This window comes from Lissotriton helveticus, chromosome 5_1 (genome assembly GCF_964261635.1).
Source record: "Lissotriton helveticus chromosome 5_1, aLisHel1.1, whole genome shotgun sequence".
In the NCBI taxonomy this organism is placed as follows: domain Eukaryota; kingdom Metazoa; phylum Chordata; class Amphibia; order Caudata; family Salamandridae; genus Lissotriton; species Lissotriton helveticus.
Genome location: NC_136065.1, coordinates 239,152,704 through 239,175,603, shown reverse-complemented (window position 1 = coordinate 239,175,603; position 22,900 = coordinate 239,152,704). Strand labels below are relative to the sequence as shown.

At 46.4% G+C, this 22,900-nt stretch overlaps 1 protein-coding gene across 1 annotated transcript in view; it reads left to right on the top strand.

Moving 5' to 3' along the window:
* LOC144752437 (uncharacterized) overlaps positions 1-22,900 on the top strand; it is a 59,611-nt gene that overhangs the window by 13,637 nt on the left and 23,074 nt on the right. Inside the window, exon 5 of the mRNA XM_078640367.1 lies at positions 712-992. Coding sequence (XP_078496493.1) covers positions 712-992 — 281 coding nt within the window. The remainder of the gene's footprint in view (positions 1-711; positions 993-22,900) is intronic.

The following is a 22,900-nucleotide window of genomic DNA, read 5'->3' as shown; positions in this document are numbered from 1 at the left end:
ATATCCGGTTATTATGGACACTCCCTACCTCTCTTAATAAGTTTAGTTTAGTAGCAGTACGTCATTCATGTCTGGGTGTATCACACTGTATACTCAATAATAAGCAAAGCACCTAGGGTCAACCCATATGTCATCAAATACATCCCATGTGAAGTGATAGATAATCAGATGATTTAGCTTCTTCATTTTCCTTTTCTAGTACTCATTTGCACTGTAGGGTGAAAGTTAAATTAATTAAGCAGTAGCCCTTTTAACAGAGTATTCTCAGTGCCACCCGTAATAGAAAAGTAAGAGCTTCACCACCTGCATGTACTGGACCGGTACAGTAACGCAAGTCTGTCTCACTCATCATGCTGTGCGTCTGTTTTTCTCGGGTGCAAGTTCACTGTTCACTGCGCTGGCATTATGCTGGCTTGCAGAAGATAACGTACCAATTTTCCTAAACAAGAGAGAAGAAGAAGAATAAGACTGGTGTACTGTTATAGTCGACTGTAATGGAAGTCCATAGTGCTCGTAGAATTTGTTCCTTAAACTCCCACTAATGTTAGAGCAAGGATGAAGAAGTGGGAGGTTAGATAGATACTGGCCTCAATAGTTATGTACTGTGCTTTCAAGTTGCTAGTTGTACTGTGACACAACTTTCTGCTCAATCATTTTGTGTTAATCTTAAGGAGCATTGGTCACAGACTATGTCTTTCTTTCTTCATATAGTTGCTCCTTCCAAATCAAAAAAAGCATCAAGGAAGGAGCAGGCTCGAATGGCCCGGCAACGGAGGCTGGATGCCACTGTCGCAGAATATCGGCGGCTGCTGGCCCTGGAGGAGGAGGACACGCAGTCTACTGCTACATCCACTGCGACAGCTGCATCCTCCTCCGGGCCCACACGGGCTGCCAGCCAGCGCAGTGCTCCAGCTGTACGGAGCCGGGCTACCAAAGCCAACCGCCACCGCCGAGCAGCAAAGACAGCAGCTGCCCCCCACAGGAGTTGCAAGGCACGCCAGCGCCGCTTATGCCTCAGAGTGTCCTACCTGGAGCAGGAGGTCTTAACTTATAAGAACTTGGTGGAGGGCTTCCGCTCCGACCATGCCACCCTCCGCAAGGAGTATGATGCCCTGGCCGCTTAGGTGAACAGCATCCTGCCGTAGTGTCCCTTGCCCCTTTATTAGAGACTTTTGGGGGGTGGGAATTGGGAGTTGGGTTGTTTTGGGGACGTTTGAAGGACAATCGTTGGAGTTAGGGAGGGTCTTGCGGGAGATTATTTTGTTAGGGCTACACAAATGTACTTTTTGAAACTTTATCTGAGCATACCTGTTTTTTATTGCTTTTGAGTCTGGTGGGTGGGGGTTTAACAGTAAGTTTGTTTTCCTGAAACTTAAGTCTGTGTCATTTTCTTCCTTTAAGTGTAAATGGCCAAATTGTTTTCAACACTAAGTGCCTCTCACAGAGTAAGTGATCCCCCCTTTCCCACCATGGATTTTCTTCAAATCATTGCAACCAAAATTACACATTCCCACGAGTGCTCTAAGACCCCAGAACTCAGTTGCAAAAATCAAGAACACCCCGAAACACATGCAATCCTGCTGCTAGGGCTAACCCTAACGAACCCTAAGTTACAAAAAGTGCCAAAAGGCTTTTCCGCATGGATTTCGTCCAGCTAGACCCTAACTCCCCTCTGCCTCCATGGATTTCCTTCAAACCTCTTGCTATCAAAACTATCCATACCCAGCAGTGCTCCCATATCCCGCAACCCAACCACAAACACCAGGAAGCCCCCCAAACAGGCCCCCGAAAACGCTACATTGAGCGAAATGTCAGAAAATGCAAAAACTTTTTCCTCATGGATGTTGTCTAAACCAGTTTTATCCGGTATTAGACCTTCCCAGCAATGGCCCCAGAGCCCTCAACCCAGGCGAAAACAAGTAGAAGACCCCCAAACAGCCAAAAAGCAAAAGTACAAAAATGGGGACTTTGTCACTTTTCTGAAAATTTCCAAAATCACTCAGTGCGCGCTCTGCAGCTAGGCCCTAACTCCCCTCTGCCTGCATGGATTTCCTTCAAACCTCTTGCTATCAAAACTATCCATACCCAGCAGTGCTCCCAGACCCCGAAACCCACCCACAAACACCAGGAAGCCCCCCAAACAGGCCCCCGAAAACGCTACATTGAGCGAAATGTCAGAAAATGCAAAAACTTTTTCCTCATGGATGTTGTCCAAAACAGTTTTATCCGGTATTAGACCTTCCCAGCAATGGCCCCAGAGCCGTCAACCCAGGCGAAAACAAGTAGAAGACCCCCAAACAGCCAAAAAGCAAAAGTACAAAAATGGGGACTTTGTCACTTTTCTGAAAATTTCCAAAATCACTCAGTGCGCGCTCTGCAGCTAGGCCCTAACTCCCCTCTGCCTCCATGGATTTCCTTCAAACCTCTTGCTATCAAAACTATCCATACCCAGCAGTGCTCCCAGACCCCGAAACCCACCCACAAACACCAGGAAGCCCCCCAAACAGGCCCCCGAAAACGCTACATTGAGCAAAATGTCAGAAAATGCAAAAACTTTTTCCTCATGGATGTTGTCCAAACCAGTTTTATCCGGTATTAGACCTTCCCAGCAATGGCCCCAGAGCCGTCAACCCAGGCGAAAACAAGTAGAAGACCCCCAAACAGCCAAAAAGCAAAAGTACAGGTGATTAAAGTTTTAATTATATTAACTGTGCAAAACAAAGAAAGACAGACACACAGGAATAAAAGTGAAAAAGTACGAAAAAGAAAGTTCTTGATTCATTGGCTCATTTTCAGGGCTCGGTGTCAGGGAAGAAGAGTTCGTCCTCATACTCTGCGAATTCAGGCAGGAGTAGGTCAGTGTCACGTAACACAGAAGAAATTCCCTCATCTAAGTTGCTGTCCTCCTCGTCTTCTTCCGTCGTGTAATCTGGTACTTTGTAATCTGGTGGTATGAGGTGCTGATTCATCTTGATCATTGTTAACCTCTCCACATTTTTGGGTGAGAGGCGGGTCCGTTTGCAAGTTACAATGCCACCAGCAGCACTGAAAACACGTTCAGAAGACACACTTGCGAGTGGGCAAGACAAGTAATTTAGAGCCAGGTTGGTGATCTCTGGCCACAATTCTTTTTTCCCATGCCAATACGCCAATGGGTCAGCATTAACATAGACCTCTGTTGAGTCATTCAGATAGTCCTGCACCATCGACTCAAGGTTCTCCACGGTTCCTCCACTTTGCTTACTTTTTGCTCGGACCTTTTGAGAACCAAACCCAAGCTCAGCTAGCCAATCCTCTTCACCATCATCACCCGATATTTCTGTTGTGTCTGGTACAGATGATCCGGTTGCCGGTGTCTTTAACGGCTGAGAGGCCACTTCTGCCACAGCCACAGGTGCAGAAGTGGAGTCTTTTGACTGGGGATGGCCTGCTGATGCTGATGTACTGCCTTTTCCTTGAATTTGCTGCCGTTCTCTTTCAAACCTCATGGCTGACAAGGCTAGCCAATGTTTGTACTTTGTAACATCTTCATCACCAAAAGGAAATAATGCACTGCCTGCCAGCGCCTTTTTGTAGCGTGGATGCAGAATAGTAGCACAAATGTAATGCTTTTCTGAGTGGATCTTTTGAAGACGTTCATCGCCAAGTAGGCGCTCTAATAATTTCTCCGCCAAAACAAAAGCTTCTTGCTGTTCTTCATCTGTTTGAAACTTAGAAGACACCGCCTTCAGTTTGTGCTCCAGCATGTGCAACAATGGGATAGCTTTTCCCAAATTACAGTCCTCCCTGCTGACTGCACGTGTGAAGACCTCAAAAGGACGAAGCATGTCTGTCAGGCTTTTAACTAGCTCCCATTCCGCCGCATCTAGCCTCAGGTCCTTCTGAGCTGTACCCAGTGTTAAGAAATACTGATCGAGTACCGTAAACTGCTCATACAGACGCTCAAGCATGTAGAAGGTTGAGTTCCAACGTGTTGGCACCTCCTGGATGAGTGCTTTCACTGGCATTCGACGTTCATGTAGCAGGCTCCTCAGATGCTTCCGGGCCTTAAAAGAATGGCTGAAATGGTTGCACATTTTTCGGCAGGTGGCCACTAACTCGCACGCTGGACTGTATTTATCCAAGAATTTTTTAACAACCAGGTTTATACAGTGCGCCAAACACGGCACTCTGAAATAGTGACCCAGATCCATGGCCTTAACTACATTGGCGCCATTATCCGTGGAAACATAACCAATCTCACGTTTTTTTGGGGACAGCCAGTGAAAGACCTTTGTGTTAAACTCATTCAAAATGTTTTCTGCTGTATGACGTTTCTCCAAGCCAAACATGGCTAGTGTTGCATGTTTCCGAGCAGCTTTATAAACTTGGTCCAGGTCAACACCTGCGTTTAGCTTTGCTTTAACCCCTGAAAAAGAGACCCAGTGTGCAGTGATGCACATGTAATCAGTGCCTGCGCCACTGGTCCACATGTCTGTTGTCAGATGTATAGTGTGAACAGCACTCTTCTGCAAAGCTGCCCCAATCACCTCCAGCACATCTTCATGTAGTGCTGGAACCACAACTCGGGCAAAATAGAACCGGCTAGGAACCTTCCATTTAGGGCAGAGCGCTGCCACTAATTCTAGAAAACCAACCCCTTCTACAAAAGAAAAAGGGAGAAGATCCAGCGCTAGCATTTTAGCCAGCTTAGTGTTATACAGACGCGCCGTTGGGTGGTTGCATTCATATGGCGCGTCTGAAAACAACATGGTTCTAATGTTGCCCTGGACCATTTTACGGGATGATGATGACTTCTTCGACCCAGTTACGCTCGCTGATGAACTTTTTCGCATTGGTGTCTCGCTCTGTCCCACACTCTTAGTGTGGCTCACAGGTGGTGTGCTGACAGGGGTACTGGGTGTAAGTGAAGTGTGTGATGCTTCTTCCTCCTCGTCATCATCAGATGGAACATCAATGTTTTCTTGACTTCCAATTCGGGCTTCCTTGATCTTCTTTAGGTGCGCAGGCCATTGGACAAGGTGCTGTCTCTTAAGATGACCTCTCTGGCGTCCGGTACCATAGTTGGTACCAAGCTTACCACGACTAACTGCAAGCTTACAAATGCTACAAATGGCTAGGTTTTCCTTTTTTGGGCAAATACTAAAGAAGTCCCAAACTGCGGACTTGAAATGTCTGGGGGGCCAGAGGAGGCGATACTGGTGGTGGTCATGCTGCTAATGCCAGATGAAGTGGAGGATGCGTATTGCTGAACTTTACTATGTTGTGCACTTTTCCCACCACTAATTGAGGTCGAGGTGGATGGAGGTCCCTTCTGGCGAGGAAGAAATATGGAAGCGGTAGGTGGTGGTGTACTAGTTAACTTCAATGATTGTGGTGTTCCCATTGCCTCCTCGTCGACTTCATCATCACGCTCAGCAGCTTGTCGGGCTAGGGTCAAAATGTCTGTTTGCTGGATGCCCGCTGGGGCTTCAGTGCCGTTAGTGATGACTGCGTCATCGTCGTGAGAGTCTTCAGCAGCAGGAGTATACGCCACTTCTTGTTGAGCGTCATCACACTCCATAACTATGAGAGTTTCGACGACCTTCTTTTTATGCTTAGCTACCTTTGTCAGATCATGGTGTGCCTCAGCCTCACTCTCAGACGGCAGTGGTGCTGGTTCCCAAGTAAGATCCATATCATCAGAAGGAGGTGGGCTTGAAGAAGATGTAGACACCACCACCCTTGATCTTTTCCTTGCTCGGGGTGTGGAAGACAATGAATGATCATCAGGAGGAGTGGCTACCTCGAATGATACCTCGGCTTGATTGTCGATTTCCAGATGTGCCCCTACTTCTGGAGGAACAACTATTGTGAGCACTTGTTGTGCCCCTCCATGCACCTCTGCTTGCTCCTCTCCTTGCGCCGCCTCTCCTTCCACATGTACTTGGGCTTGTACTTGCACATGTGGTTGTTGTTGCGGCTGTAGTTGTTCAACAATCGTCAGATGAGTTACAACAACCTGTGTTGATTGAGGGACATTGCTGCTACTTTCTTGCGATGAGACAAGATCACTGGTCGATGGTGATTGAACAAGTAGACTGGCTGCCTCTGCAGCACTCAAGGGCTTGGACTTAAGTTGGCGTGGGGGTGGTGGCACTGAGCCCAATGGAGCAGGGGTGCTGCTCCCAGCTTGGTCCCCAGCAGATCCCGCTGCTGCTGCAGGCGTACTTTTTTTTTTTATTCCCAAAAAATGTGGCGGGCGGCACACCAGTCTGCTTGGTAACTTGCTTCTTCTGCTCCTTTCTGGCAACTTTCTTGCTAGAGGAGCTACGGGGAATTTTTTTTGGGGCCATCTTCTTCAGATGTCACTCAGAACAGCAGGCCGCAGTTGCACAAGTTGCAGAGTTGTCTGTGGCCACACGTGACGTTGTGCTGCACACACCGCAGCAGGACTTCTTCCTGGCACTGGTGGTTCTCTTGTGCACCTAAAAGCAATGGAAGACAGAGGAACATCAGTTATACACCCCAAAAAGTCGAAAAAACACACAAAAATCAGCACAATCCCAGGCCATTCATGGCCTCAAGGATGTTTAAATTCAAGAAGACACCCCACAGAAAGACTAGGCCCATGCACCACTCACTACCCCTGTGCATAATGGATGAAAGCTATGCAAAATGGGTGCACCCCAAGCACATGTTGCCTGTACCAGCACTCAAGATGGCCACCACCACCCACATGGCCAGTCCACATCAACAGTACACCTAAAAAAAAAACACACAAAAATCACCACAATCCAATGCCATCCAGTATGTTTACATTAAAGAGAGTGAGAGCCCACAGGCAGACTCAGTCCATGCACCACTCACTAGTACTACCCCTGGGCAAAAGGCCACAACAGCAGCCCAAAAAAATCGACCAAAACCACAAAATTCAGCACAATCCCAGCCCACCCATGGCCTCAATGATGTTTAAATTCAAGAAGACACCCCACAGAAAGACTAGGCCCATGCACCACTCACTACCCCTGGGCATAATGGATGAAAGCTAGGCAAAATGGGTGCAGGCCTCAGACACTGCCTGTCTTCAAAATGGCCCCTTGCACCCCAAGCACATGTGGAGGGCCTGCCTGTACAAGCACTCAAGATGGCCACCACCACCCACATGGCCAGTCCACATCAACAGTACACCCAAAAAAAAAAAAACACACAAAAATCACCACAATCCAATGCCATCCAGGATGTTTAGATTGAAGAGACCCCACAGGCAGACTCAGTCCATGCACCACTCTCTACCCCTGGGCAAAAGGCCACAACAGCAGCCCCAAAAAATCGACAAAAACCACAAAATCAGCTCAATCCCAGCCCATCCATGGCCTCAATGATGTTTAAATTCAAGAAGACACCCCACAGAAAGACTAGGCCCACGCACCACTCACTACCCCTGGGCATAATGGATGAAAGCTATGCAAAATGGGTGCACCCCAAGCACATGTTGCCTGTACCAGCACTCAAGATGGCCACCCCCACCCACATGGCCAGTCCACATCAACAGTACACCCCAAAAAAAACGAAAAACACACAAAAATCACCACAATCCAATGCCATCCAGGATGTTTACATTAAAGAGAGTGAGAGCCCACAGGCAGACTCAGTCCATGCACCACTCACTACCCCTGGGCAAAAGGCCCCACCAGCAGCCCCAAAAAATCGACAAAAACCACAAAATTCAGCACAATCCCAGCCCACCCATGGCCTCAATGATGTTTAAGTTCAAGAAGACACCCCACAGAAAGACTAGGCCCATGCACCACTCACTACCCCTGGGCATAATGGATGAAAGCTAGGCAAAATTGGTGCAGGCCTCAGACACTGCCTGTCTTCAAAATGGCCCCTTGCACCCCAAGCACATGTGGAGGGCCTGCCTGTACAAGCACTCAAAATGGCCACCACCACCCACATGGCCAGTCCACATCAACAGTACACCCAAAAAAAAGGAGAAACACACAAAAATCACCACAATACATTGCCATCCAGGATGTTTACATTAAAGAGACCCCACAGGCAGACTCAGTCCATGCACCACTCACTACCCCTGGGCAAAAGGCCACAACAGCAGCCCCAAAAAATCGACAAAAAACACAAAATTCAGCACAATCCCAGCCCATCCATGGCCTCAATGATGTTTAAATTCAACAAAACAGTTGTATCATGCACCCATAACTAACCCTGGTCCTACTGGATACTGTGGCTACCCACAATATATTATATTGAATGTTCTGAAAAAGTTCCAAAATTGTAGTTGCACCAACTGTAATGCCCCAAACAAACTTACTTGTGAAAGTTGATTTCTAATCCAAAAGTGATCCAAAGAAAGTCAAAAAGGCCTCAAATCCAAATATCCAGCAGCATCCACAAAGAGTAATCCTTCCAGGTCAAGGTCCTAATGAAAGTGACCAGCACATGAAGAAAGCACTGGGAGGAGCCTGCTGGACAGGAACAGGAAGTTGGAGACTGTGGGGCACTTCCTCCCCCCCCCCCCCCAAAATGGACTCCTTGCTAAAAAAAGTGCAGGCAAATGTCAACCTGAGGAGTGATTCTGATAAAAATCATCATTTTCTGAAGGTTTATGCTGTTTGCTGGTGGATTTCTTGTGCAGAATTGCAAAATCTGTATTTCGCGAGTGCGAGATTGTTGCTGCCCGCCGCACCTACGTGTTCGCAATTGCGAACTCTCGCGAAGCGTGCTGTGCAAGGTGGCAAGGCGCGATGACGTAATCGCGGTCGACAAACTCCCGCGGGATCCCGCAGCAAGATCCAAAATGGCGCAGCACTCGCAAAATATCGAGAAAAACAACTCGGCAAACGCTGAATGACGGTAAGTGAACGCCGCGCGCTGCAAAATTGTATCACCAAGCAAAAAAAATCCGCTGCGTGCGAATTTACGAATTTTCGGCAAATTCGCTAGAGTTCGCGGATTGCGAATTTGCCGAAAATCCGCAAATTCCACGAGCGGAACGGATTTTACGCCCATGCTTAGTGGAAACCAGATCTCTACATTTTCCTCCAACATTGCTTTTTCCTATAAATTCACCATGGATGCACCCTGTCAGTGGTGAGTCTGCATCTTCGGTGCTCAACTGACTAGGGATTCAGTGTCAGTGCAAGAAATGCAGAGAATTCCCCTAATTCAAAATATCACATGAACCACAAGAGCCATACTCTGCATAACTTTCCATGATTGCGAAAAGGCTCTGCAGTCCTGGCGCACTAGGTGAGTCTGATGCTACCCTAAGGTTTGGAGACTGCTGATCAGAATGACCAAACCTTCTCAGGCCACTCCTAGCCCTCTGATTTCTACTATTTTACAAGCCCGGATGAGAAACCAAAATCAGCAATGGCAAAAACATTCAAACCAGCCCCTCGCTGCAGAAGGCGCAAACTGAATGGGGCCATCAGAACATTACCAGGTGTAGACAGCCCAACCTGCTCTGAAACTAGACCACTACCCTGCCAAAGGGGCAGATTGGCCAGTCCGGCTTTTCTTATATATTATTATACGTCCTATTCGCATCACACTTTGATGAATTTGCCCCTTACTGTGGTTTCTTTCCACCTCTGGAACATTTCAAAGTGATAGGTGTGATGTTGAACGTGTTAAGTGCAACTACTGATGTTAATATGACATATTCATGCTCAGATTTCTATTGCTTTTCCCTCGGAAACAATGATCTTCTGAAGCCTGGCAGCTCTAATAAAGAGAACATTTTCAAAAGAAAGACTAAAACTAGTAGAGTTATCAAAGACCCCACTCAACATCATAGCACTGCTTCTGGTGCTGTCAATCATGGTATGGGGCAGAATCTTTTAACTAGTGTCTCTTATGCCAGTTGGCACATTTTGGTTAGAGTGTATATGTTTTCTGTACTTTAAATATTTAAATACGCGCAGTAATATATGACTGTTTGATCAAAACTGCAATGCATTAAGCTAAAAAATTATAATAATCTATTTTGAATTGTACTTATATTGGTTGTCTATTTATGCACTTTTATATTATTGCTCGATCTCCTCAGATGTGTCAGAAACATTGTCCTTTTGTTCTGAAGTTGTGTCCTGAATTTTGATACATTGTCCTGATTTGTACAGTCACTGCCCAGAATTTGCCTCCATGCTGGGCGGTCCACCTATTGTAAGGGGATGAGCTACCTGCTATCGGGCTTGAGTTTAGAGTCTTAATTCTGTATTTCTGGGGGTTTGAATCTCTGTTATTTATATCTTCTGCTCTCTCTGCTTCACCCTCATTTCTCTCCGACTCACCTTCCTCTTACTCTGCCTCACCCTCCTTTTTCTTTTTTCACCCTCCTAAATCCCACCCAACCCTAGTCTGTCTCCACCTTAGCCTCCTCATTCGCTGCATCTTCCCCTCTATCTACTTCATCGTCCTCATTCCCTAGGTCACCTACCTTTCTTCACCCCGCCCTCATCTTTCTCTCACATCACCCTACTCCCTTCCTTTCTGCCTCACTCTCTTCTCTTCACCTTGCAATCCTCTCACTGTGCATTAGCCTCCTCTTTCTCATCTTACCCTTCAGTTTCCACCTCACCCTTCTCTCAATGGTTCATCTTCGCTCTCTGCTTCACCCTCTTCCGACACTCTGCCTCACCCTCCACAGTCTTTCCAATTAACTTTTCCCATTCTCTCTGCCTGATCATCCTCTCTTTCTTCCTCAATATCCACTTTTCCTCTTTCTCACCCTCCCATCCATGCTTCACCTTTCTCGTCTCTGCTTCTCCTTCCCCTCTTTCCACCTCACCTTTGACACTCTCCATCTCACTCTCTTCTGTCAGTCTCTCCTTCAATGCTGCTGTCTATAGGTTAATGTTTTTGTGTAAGTAAAGGAAGATCAAACGCCTACCATACAAGTGGGTGTGGTGTATGCTTGTATGGGTGCATGGGTGTGCAGAATTGGACCTTGCCTTCCTGCTGCCCTGTACCTGTTCTTTGTATAATGGAAACGTGTGCTGCTCCTGGCCATGCTGTTTCTCTGTTGTGTTAGAAATAGCAACAAAGTACAAAGACATTTTTAATAAAACAAGCCGCTACTATGCTATACATCTTGATAGTATGCACACTTTTTCTTGGGAAGACAAAATGACATTACATTGTCTCTACCATGTGTTGTTTTTGTTTTAATTGCTGTGTGATGATGTAATGGAAGAGTCCTAGGTACTCCTGCTGTCCAGATGCCACTATTCTCGTACTGACTTTACACCTCTCCCCAGGCAGTCAGCCCCAGTCATTGGTGTTAATCGTGAAAGTTAAACAGTTGAGCTGAGAGAGCGAGCTTGCAGGTCCGGTAAATTATTAACAGTAAGTGTTTTTTAGGTCGAGCCTACAAGACAGTACAAGCTGTCTGGCTGCAAAATGCCTATGTGGGCTTACCACCAACTCACATCAGCTTAGATACTGGCCACTGGGTGGCTTTATTGTCACTCTCATTTACTTGCTTCCTATTCAATAGCTTTCCTAAACTATCTTTTGTTTGACTCCTCTGTTGAGCATACACTCTGTACCATCCTCTTGAATTGCTGACTTGTATCTTTTCACTGCCCACCTTTTGGGAACTACTTTTTTTCTTTTTGGTTAAACACTTCATCAGAGTGCATATGGCTTCAAGCTCTCATTTTCTGTATCTCTCCTGCACCCACTCCCACTCCCCATACTGTGGGTTTTCTGTCCACATAGCTGTTCACTTTCTTGCTCTCTCATGCACTATTCCTGTACCATCGATGTGCCCTGTGTTTCTGTCTCCCTCGTGTCTATCCACCATATCCTGTGTTGCCGTTTCCCTTGTGTGCTTCTCCCTCCTCGTTGTATGGCTCTCTCCCTCCCGGGCTCCTACCGGGTGCACCCGGCAAAGATACCACCGTGGGGTGGTGTAACAGGGTGGAGGGCAAAGTCAACAGACAACGGGATAGGGAAAGTAAAATAAACAAATGAATAAAACCACTTATCTTGCGCTCCCCACATCAATGAGTCGGCGATACGGCGAGCTCAAGGTAAGTGGTTTTATTTATTTTGTTATTTTTCTTTCCCTATCCCGTCGCCTGTCAACTACCCCACCACCCACCCCACTGCTGTTGCCTGTGCTGTCCGCGCCTGGATCCTGCCCTACCGACTTCCTATTGCTTCCTCTCAACCTGTTACCCACCACTGCTCCTATGCTGCCCTCACTTCCACTGTTCTTTTTTAAAATAGGTGTTTTTCTGTTTGGAAGCAGAGCCCAGTTGGAGAGGCTTTCGGTCGCCCTGATGAAGGAAACGGGTGCTACAGGTGACTTGCCATACGTGGTCAGGCAGACCACAACTGTGTGGCAGGCATTTGTGGTGCGCGTTCTCAGCCATGCGCAATTTCACTGGGAGCTGAGTGTGTGGTCCCTGGCCCCGGTACGAAAGATTACGGGGCACCTGTCATTCCAGACCTGGAGGGGGCAGTCTTGTACCCGAATGAGACCTTTATTTCTTACGAACAGGCATGCGAGGCATGTGGCCTGGGTCGGGCCAATACCTTCAGCATGCAGCCCTCATGAATCTAGCAAGGGAGACATGGCTCACGTTCCCCGATGCTCCACAGACGACTCAAACTCTGGACATTATACTCAGGGGTGGCGGTGGATGCCGATTGGTCTCCTTACTGTACAGGGTCAAGAGGCCCGATGCTGTAGTCCTCCCCCACAGGGCACGGGCCGCTTGGAATGCAGAACTGTTGGTTACTCGTGGTCCTAGCTAGACGTAGGATTGCCAATGTATGGATGGGTAGGAGTTCTCCCTTGATGACTGATTGGTGGAGAGACATGCAAGAATAGTCGATTGCTGAAGAAGTACACATGAAGGCTAGTAGGATCGACGAGAAGCTGGCTGAGGGTCTCATGACATGAAGAGTGCTCTATAGGGACCTCCTAACAACAGAAAGGGCTGAGAGCCAACAGAATGACTGAGGTGGCCATCAGTGGGTCTGAAACAGGACGAATGTGGCATCCCCAGAGGGAATCATCCCCAGGCCTCTAGTTTTGAAGCTATGTATGATTTGAAGTCAACTGCCCTGTTGTCTCTTGTGTAAACTGCTGCGGTTGTCCCTCGCTGCCCGCTCGCTGGACAATGTGCACCCTTTGTGTTCTTATTGCAAAATAAAAATAAAGGTTATAACAAAAAATTGGTAAATTGTCACCGGCCTTTCAAAATTTGCTTTTGCACACTTAAAATGTTTTTTTTTTAATTGACATATCCAAGTGGCACCTGCCATCTTGGATTGGTGAATAAAAATAAAAGAAGAAATGGCATCCAAGTCATTCTGTTCGCTTGTGCATGCATGGTACACATGCATGTGCCTACAAATGTTATGAACTGCCAACAGCAGCCATGTCTTTGTCCTCTGTTGCCAACACTAAACAGCTTCTCCAAAAAGCAGTTTGTTTTATTGATGTTATTCAGTATCGCCAAAAAGCATTGTCAAACCCAAATGCGAGACCAATTGGCTTTGTCAATGCTTGCTCTATTTGAGAATTTTCCTTGAGTGGTCCGTGAGGATACCTTTGAGGAGGGAGAAATGTAGCCCTACTTCCCTCCTCGAAGACCGGTGCCTTTTCCCAGGCCATGTTTGCTTTCAGACTACCACAGAAGCAGGCTCCCTAAAATGGCCCTGCCCACACTCCGCGTCTGCCCTACGCAGTGTCCACCCTTGAAAATAAATGAGAAGCCATTGAAGGAGAAAGCCGTGGACGGTCGATATACGCCGCCATCTTCTTCATTTCCTCTCTCGCTCTGCTTATTAGGGCAGCTTTTGGGAGTCGCATTGGACGATCCCCAAAGCAGGTCAGGTCGGTCCCCCGCCATTCGTGAGAGGCGGCGGGCCCCGTCTGCGCGGGAAAAAGACTCCCTCCGTAATTAGATGGCTGCGCCGGCTCCTCGGGGCTTCTGAAGGCTGAATGATCGGGGGAAGTGAAGTGCGCTCTGTGCAGCTGGTCCTCTCTCTGTCTCCGTGACTCCAGGGCCGCAGCTGCATTAACATCGTTATCGCAGTGGATTGTCCTCTGAAGCGCTCCAGTCACTGCTCATTTCCTGCCTGACGTGCACTGTGCAGTGCACACATAATAGATGCCATACAGACCATGTCATGCTTGACGTCATCATTAATTGAACTTTGCTGCTTGGAGTTGTGCTGGCCCATACTTTTAATGGGCCAAGTGAACTCCATGGCCAGGAATAGAAAAGGCTTGATTTGCATCGCTGACGGGTGGAAAAACACCAGTGTGTGGTGCAAACTTGCCATATCTAGACTTTTATGTCACTCAGGCATGGTGGAGATTGCGCTGGTGGGTATTCTGCTAATGGTGCAAAATCTGCCAGAGGAATATCTGTTTGTAGGACAAAAACTATACACCTTATCCATAAGTGCTCTTGTATCAGATTGCCTCACTGCCTAAGCTTCAACCTCACCCTTTACATCAAACAGCTGTTTCGAGGGTCTAGGAACATATCCATCGGAATGACGTACTCTGGATTACCCATTTTACTCCAAACCAACCCTTGCATGGAACTGATGAGAACCCCATCATGTTAGGCCCCCGAACTGCAGCATCATCTACAATGGCCTTCTGGAAACGCTCATCAGAGCTGATGAAACAAAGATATCTCTGCTTTTAATATGGCCAGGCGTTGCCATTGGCTAAAGAGTGAGAGTGAGAGTGAGAAAAGTGCTGTGAGAGGCTCATGCTCTTTTGAGGGAAAGAACACAAGGGCACTCTCGCAGAAGTAAAAGAAGCAATATATGCACTCCCACAGAGTGCTAAATAAGAATTGAAGGTTAAAAAAGAAAAGTAGTTCCATGACGTCGGCAGTGGAATAGTGCATCTCATCCAGTCAAACGCAAGGGATAGGATGAAATGCTACAGGGGAGGGACAAACACAAGAATTGGGAGTAAAGCAATTCAGTAAAGAAAAGGGAACTGAGAAAGATAACAGCAGCATCCAATCATAAGCAAGGAAGCAACCCAAAGCCAACTCTATGTAGTATTGTGCACTGCTATCTGCGACAAACAACTGTCTGTAGTGAGACTGCAAAAAGGATGCCACTTGCCTGCTACTGTATAATAATCACATTTATATAGGGCTTACTCCCTCTGAGGAGGCATTCAAGCTCTTTGTGGTGGGCAGTACCCTACTCTGGCTACCCAGGGCTGGTGGTTATTCCAATGTTGTTAGCTATTGTTGGTTATTGGGGGTAGTCTTGAGCTCTTTAGAAACGGTTCCATGCATTTTCTCTAGTTTCTTTGTGGTTGATTAGTTAGAAGGAGTTAAGTGAGACCCTTAATGTGAACAGATGCAAACTGAAAGAGGGATGGGAAGATAGAGGTTAGATATTGTTAGATTGCAAGGGATGGTTACAGAGGAGAGTTTGTGTTTTGTCAGTAGAGGTATGGTTGGAAAGCAGAAATATGGAAGAGTGTGAAGCAGCTAGGCATGCAATAGATGAGGGTATACTCAGACAAGAAGGCATGCAGAGGATGGCGGATAAGGTGAGGATGATTCCAAAGAAGGGAATGGGAAAGGAACACTCAGTAGATATAATTCAAAGTCAATTTTCATGCAGCGTTTTACAAATCAAGTGGAAGTGGAGGCTTTTGAGATAGCATGGAATCTGAGGGTGTAGAAAGTGTGAAAAGAGTGGTTTATAGTTGCCACGTGGCTGTTCTGCTAGCCTGTCGCTGGTGTTGAACAGTTTGTCCAGGACCGCTTTAACATAAAAACATAATGTGATAGGAGTTGCTCAATCTACACTGACCCTGTACACAGTTGCACACTTGAGGGGAATACCTGTGAGTACATATTCTTTGCTACCCTGCAATTGTAGGATGTGTACCTACTTCTATGCAGGTCGGTGCTAACCACTTAGTGGTCAAGGTGCTGTATGTTCCCAGGACTTAAAACAGGTCTACATCTGATTTGTGCACAAGCATGTGGGATAGGAGGCTGCTCATCATACGACTTGAGGTTAGATCCCAGCCTACTGTGTATTGTCCACCATCAGTTCAAGCATTGGTTTTTAGATTTGAAGATGCTAAACCACTGCAAGAGAATGCAAACATCTATTACTATAATTCATTATCCCTTAGTCCTAATGTCTTATTACCAGTGTCATAACATTCCATAACGTAACAGTATCTATTAAGAACTGTGTTGGATGCCAATCACAATTAGCCAGCTATTAATGCTTGTATTATTTTTCATCATATGTTGTCTGTACATATCATTATAACATTTGTTAGAAATTGGGTTCTGATTGGCAGAGGTAGGCCCCCTGCCCAAGCAGGTACCACAATCCTAGACAGGGTCAGTGTGGTACAGACTAATAGTTTACCTGTGCTCACCCTCTGGTAGCTTGGCACAGAACAGTCAGGCTACACTGAAGAGGCAATGTGTAAAGTATTTGTGCACACACTCACACACATACACAGTAACACAGTGAAAATACCATAAAAGTACTCCATGGCAGTTTAGAAAAATTGGCAATATATATCTGTGCAACACAAGACCAAAAGGACAAAAATCAAATCTACACAAATCAAGTTATGAATTTTGGAAGATAGAATCAAAATGCAGTGCTTAGAAGTTAATAGCTCCAACACGGAATATCTGGTCACGCTTAATCGGGGCAAATCCAAAGTTCTGTCCATCCGTGATGCAGTGTGGGCCGGATACAGGAGTCACGTAGACCCGCTACCAGTACCTTGGATGCTCCAAAGCTCGTGGATGATGAGTTGAAAAATTGAGGGGATACGTCGCTGTGGAAGGCAATGCGTTGTTTCTGAAATTGGGCAACATCATTGATGCGTAGATGTTAAGAGCACCACGCCTCGGTTCCGAGGTGCCAATGTGGAACCACTGGGCTGTATGTGATGCCTTGGGGAAAGTCGCGCAGGGCCGGTGATGTATCAGGGATTATGCTGCGCAGAAATCTTTGATGCAGTGTCTGAGACTCACACAGCAACGGTGATTCGGAGGCTCTCTGTCAGCAAGGTCCAAAGTTCTGTCCGTCCGTGATGCAGTGTGGGCCGGATACAGGAGTCAAGTAGACCCGCTACCAGTACCTTGGATGCTCCAAAGCTCGTGGCTGATGAGTTGAAAAATTGAGGGGATACGTCGCTGTGGAAGGCAATGCGTTGTTTCTGAAATTGGGCAACATCATTGATGCGTAGATGTTAAGAGCACCAGGCCTCGGTTCCGAGGTGCCAATGTGGAACCACTGGGCTGTATGTGATGCCTTGGGGAAAGTCGCGCAGGGCCGGTGATGTATCAGGGATTATGCTGCGCAGAAATCGTTGATGCAGTGTCTGAGACTCACACAGCAACGGTGATTCGGAGGCTCTCTGTCAGTAAGGTCAGGGCTGCATTGTAAGTCGAGGCCATTGCATCGAGCAGTCGGCAAGTGGTGTCCACGGCTTTGTCCAGGCATCGGCGATGCATCGATATTGCAGTGAAATGCACTGGCTCTGAACAATGCTTCAGTGTTGCGGGGTTGGTTTCTTGGGTTGCAGCACCAAACATTCCCTTCCAAGGGCTCAGGACTGGATTTGGCACCACATGGCAGAGCAGGCCTCACAGCAGAGGAGCCCAGGTGCTGGTAGCAAGATGCAGGGGAAGTCCTTGATATGCCAGAGACTTCAGAAACAGGAGACAAGCCAAACACGCCCTTGGAGAACCCTTAGAGATGCAGTATGTAGAGACTCAAGTCAAGTGCTCTCACTTCCAGTCAAGAAGCAGCAGGCAGCAGGCCAAACAGCAACACAAGCAGGACATTGGCAGTCCATCCTGGCAGTACAACTGCTCTTCTTCCTGATAAAATGTCCTGTTCCAAAAGTGTTCTGAGCATTTGTTGTCAGAGGTGCAGTACTTATACCCATATTAGCCTTTGAAGTGGGAAGACTTCAAAGAAAGATCTTTGTAGTGCACAAGACTGCCTTTCCCTCCTCTGGCTCTAGACACACTACAAGGGGGAAAATGCAACTCTTTGTGTGCGCAGCCCTATTCAGGTGCAAGTGTCAGCTCCTCCCTCTCACTCTAGCTCAGGAAGACCCATCAACCTGGTGAAGGGACATCTGGATATGCATGGGACACCTCAGCTCCCTTTGTGTGTGACTGTCTGCAGGGAATGCACAAAACCCAGCAGTCACCCAACCCAGACATATATTCCAGAGACAGGCAGAGGCACAGAACGGTTACAGTAAGAAAACAGTAACTTTCTAAGCAAGGCAGTTTCAGACTTGCAATTTAAAAATCAGCTTCACTAAAAGATTTGTTTTTAAATTGTGAGCTCAGAGACACCAAACGTAGTCTTCCTATCTTTTCCCAATTCAAAGATATACTTGTAAAGGTTTACAAGGCAGCTCCAATGCTAGCCTATAGGAGGGATTGGCCTTGCTGTAGTGAAAAACAAAATTAGCCATTTTTCACTTCCAGGACATATAAAATTCCACAGTGCAAGACCCACCTTTTTTAATACTCTGCACCCTGCCCATGCGGCTTGCTAGCGCCTTCCTTAGGGGTGACTTATCCATACTAATATAATAAAGAGAGAGCCCAAACCTTTGTGGCGGGTAATCTCAGGAACCACAACACCAATCACAACACCCAATACAGCGTTGGAAAGGGCAGTTGCAGCAGAAGAACATAGGCTATGCAGACGCCCACCATATACATTTAAAAAGTAAAATAACCGTGCCAGCAAAGTAATCCCTTGTGGGCGTGTCTGCGTTGTGCTGTGGGTGTGTGCGGGGGGCGTGACAAACGCTGGGGGCGTGTGGTACGTTCCGCCCTTCATGCCATGTCTCATATCGTGTGCTGTGGGCATGTGCTGGGGGCGTGGGCGTGTGCGGGGGGCGGGATTACGGAAAAAAAATGAGCGCTGTGCCCAATATTTCATTGTTTTTTCTTCCCAGGTTCTGTACATTCCAGCTCCGGGTGTCCACCCTGCTCCCTTTAAATACCCCTGCATCCCATAATCATAACCCACCCATACTCCTTAAAATACCCCAACACCCTTAAACACTAACCCATCTTAACCCTATAAATATACCCTGTACCCCAAAACCCAAACCTATCCCTAAACCCTAAAAATACCCCTGTACCCCCAAACCCAAACCTAGCCGTGAACCCTATAAATACCCCTGTACCTCAAAACCCAAACCTACCCCTGAACCCTAAAAATACCCATGTACCCCAAAACCCAAACCTAGCCCTGAACCCTAAAAATACCCCTGTACCCCAAAACCCAAACCTACCCCTGAACCCTAAAATACCCCTGTACCCCGAAACTCAAATCTAGCCCTGAACCCTTAAAATACCCCTGTACCCCAAAACCCAAACCTACACCTGAACCCTGAAAATACCCCTGTACCCCAAAACCCAAACCTAGCCCTGAACCATAAAAATAACCCTGTACCCCAAAACCCAAACCTATCTCTGAACCCTAAAATACCCCTGTACCCCAAAACCCAAACCTAGCTCTGAACCCTAAAAATACCCCTGTACCCCAAAACCCAAACCTAGCCCTGACCCTTAAAATACCCCTGTACCCCAAAACCCAAACCTAGCCCATAAACCTAAAAATACCCCGATACCCCAAAACCCAAACCTAGCCCTGAACCCTAAAAATACCCCTATACCCCAAAACCCATATCACTCCCTAAACCCTAAAACTACCCCTGTACCCCATAACCCAAAACTATATCTGAACCCTTAAAATACCCAAACACCCCAAAACATATACCTCAGTACCCCAAAACATATACCCCTATACCCATACTTACCTTATTCAAACATTTTTTTAAAAACATGCTTTTACCATTCATGCATTTACAACGAATTTTGTTGTAAATGTATGCGTGGTAAAAGCATATAAAATGTAATGCCATGCGTTATAATGGCATTGCGGAGTCATCGTACTTTCGTAATGAAAGTATGCGGAGTGATGGTATGCGGAAAGAAAGTTGCGGAATAATGGGTGTTTACCCTCCCCCTGTAAGTACATTGGTGGCATAGCGGCCCACATCTCCAGCAACATACTCATATTTTTTCACCACCCATTTTAAAAATGCACAGGTCTCTCTCATTGATGGCCAGCACCGACATACACTTTTAGACACACCTCCCGCCACAAGTTCTAGAATTGTGAACTTTAGAGCTGGGGAGCTACGTTTGAATCTCGGCATCAGCTCAACATCCTGTATTTCCAGGCAAATCGCTTTGTTTCCCCGTGCCTACCACAAATGAATGTGTTCTTCTGTAATGTAAATTGTGCTAATGCCATGTTGTCGAGTTCGCGCTATATAATATTGCAAGGAAAAATAAAGTAGGGAAACTCGAGTTCACACACTACTGAACGCTCACTCTTAAGTGCATCAGCAGTGCACTGTGAATCGGAGCGTTTCACAGGCCTGTCACAGATAAGAATGCTATCAAAACGAAATCCTACAAAACAATATACTACTGGCCGGCAGCAATTCATACCCGGACAACGTCGGGACGGGCTGCTAGTATGCAATAAAAGGGAAGGTTAGGGCCTGGCAAATAGGTGAACTTGCCAAGTCGAAATGGCAGTTTAAGACTGGCCACACAGCTCTGCAGTGGTAGGCCTGAGACATGTTTTAAAGGGCTACTCATGTGGGTGGTAAAATCAGTGCTGCAGGTTAACTAGTAGCATTTAATTTACAGGCCCTGGGCGCATATAGTGCACTGTACTAAGAGCAAATCAGCAAATCAATCATGGAGAAACCAAATGGCATTATATTTTAGACACAGAGCAGATACACTTCATCACTTGTCAGCAGTGAAAAAGTACACAGGGTCGTAAAGCTAGCAAAAATGAAGTTCAGCACACAGTCAAAACAGGGGTCAGAAGGCAAAGAAGTCAGGGGAATCCACACCAAAATATGCCAGGACCAACGACATTCATTATTTTAAATTATTTGTGTCATCTGTGGTTCTTTTTTCTTCTTTGGAGGCCACTGCTCATTTCGTCTTGGGCAATAGATTTGATCTCCAGTGGTGCTGAGTTTCATTCTGTGATATAAATGTTATTAGAACATTGGAATGTTGGTAGCTCCATTGAAAACAATGGAGTGCTCCGGGCTTATAATGGCTGCTATAAGCCTGGAGCTCCAACATTAACCACTTCAGCGCTAATGACAAGGGTAACTCGTCATGGACTTTCCATTGATTTCAATGGAAAGTCAATGGAAGATCATCAGGTGCCTTAGCAGCCAAGTGGTTAAAAACCTGTTCTTCCGTATTGAGGGATTTCCTCTTGTAAGTGGTGGAATTACGAGTTTACCCCTATTTCGAGTTAGAACTGGCAGCGGGCAAGGAGAGACCCCCTCTATTCGCACTTACTCCAAGGGTGGTGCTCAGCCAAAGCTGCTCGCCTTCATCTGCCCACCGCCAGGTTTTTAAGACACCTTCTTATCTCTACTGGAGATGAAAGTGTCAATACACTGGGACAGGTAGAGTCCTGAGGAAGGCCGGCGTGACCCTAAACGTGGGGCACACACATACGGCCGAAACATGTCGACCACCTGGCAGTAAAAGAGGGGCGGTAGGAGCACATAGCATCTCCCAATCACCACCAATGTTTTTACCCCTGGCCGGAGGGTCCAGGAATAAAGTCTTAGGCACAGCAACACTTCCGAGCCAGTTTTAACTCACACAACACTGCACTTTCACTACCGTTGTTCCCAGCCACTGTGAAATAGACTGTTTCTCTCTGTGTTGTATTGTCTTCCCCCACCCTATTGCTCCACCCTGTGCGTGGCGACGCCGGGGTGTATTGTAAGCACCCCAATGATGAAGCATGTCACACATTTGTGTGAGTGAGGGCAGTATTAGCAGACACAGCATGTGCCATCAAGAGATATAAACATTGTATTACTCCCTACTACTTCTGGTGTACTAAGTCTTGACAGGGGGTTCGGGGTAGGTGAGTCCGTACCCTCACCCCTTCTTTTGTGTGGACTAGAATCAATATTGGAACACTTTATTGTCAGATTAAAGTAATTTGAGTAAATATGAATGTATGCCTTGCTTCACATCCCTACACCAAAATCTCATAAATGAAGGCCAAGTTCCTTTGAATAATGCCATTAGGGTGCCGCTCACAAAACATCCGACTCCCTTTTATTGCACTTACTAAGTCCCTCATTTATGAGAGTTTAGTGTAGAGAAGCGCAGCAAGGCACCTTGCTGTGCTGGCCTACGCTAAAGTATAAGGGCAGGAATGCCTCGTATTTATGTAATTTGGTGCAGTTTTGGCAGCCTAGAACCTTTAGCAGGATCGTTTTTTGCAGGAAGGGGCACCATCCTGGACAAAAACTATGCATAGAGGTTCTTTCCTCTTTCTATGCATGCTGCAGAATGCAGCACAGATAGAAAGCGGAAACAAGCATTGGAAATGCAATAGGTCTCGCATTAGGAAAGTTTGAGCAATTGGTATTGTAAATGACACTTTTTATTTATGTGTTGGTTTTGAAAATAGCAAAAGTAATAGCTTTGTCAGTTACAATGTCAATAGTTTTAACTTTCGCAAATGTGACACCTATAGCATTTGTAATGCAATGTGTGTTGTATTTACGTGACTTAGATGTATTGATATTGCAAATAACAATGGCTTTTAATTTTGTAAATAATTAATACTTAAATAAAATGTATTGTAATTTATAATGGCAATAGCTTAAACGTTTGTAAATAACTTTTGTGAAGATTATTTTCAGTGTATTTTATTGTGACGAAAATCCAAGAACATTGCATTTGCACCTACACACACACACACAGCCACACACACACACATAGATGTGGTGGTGGTGGATCTG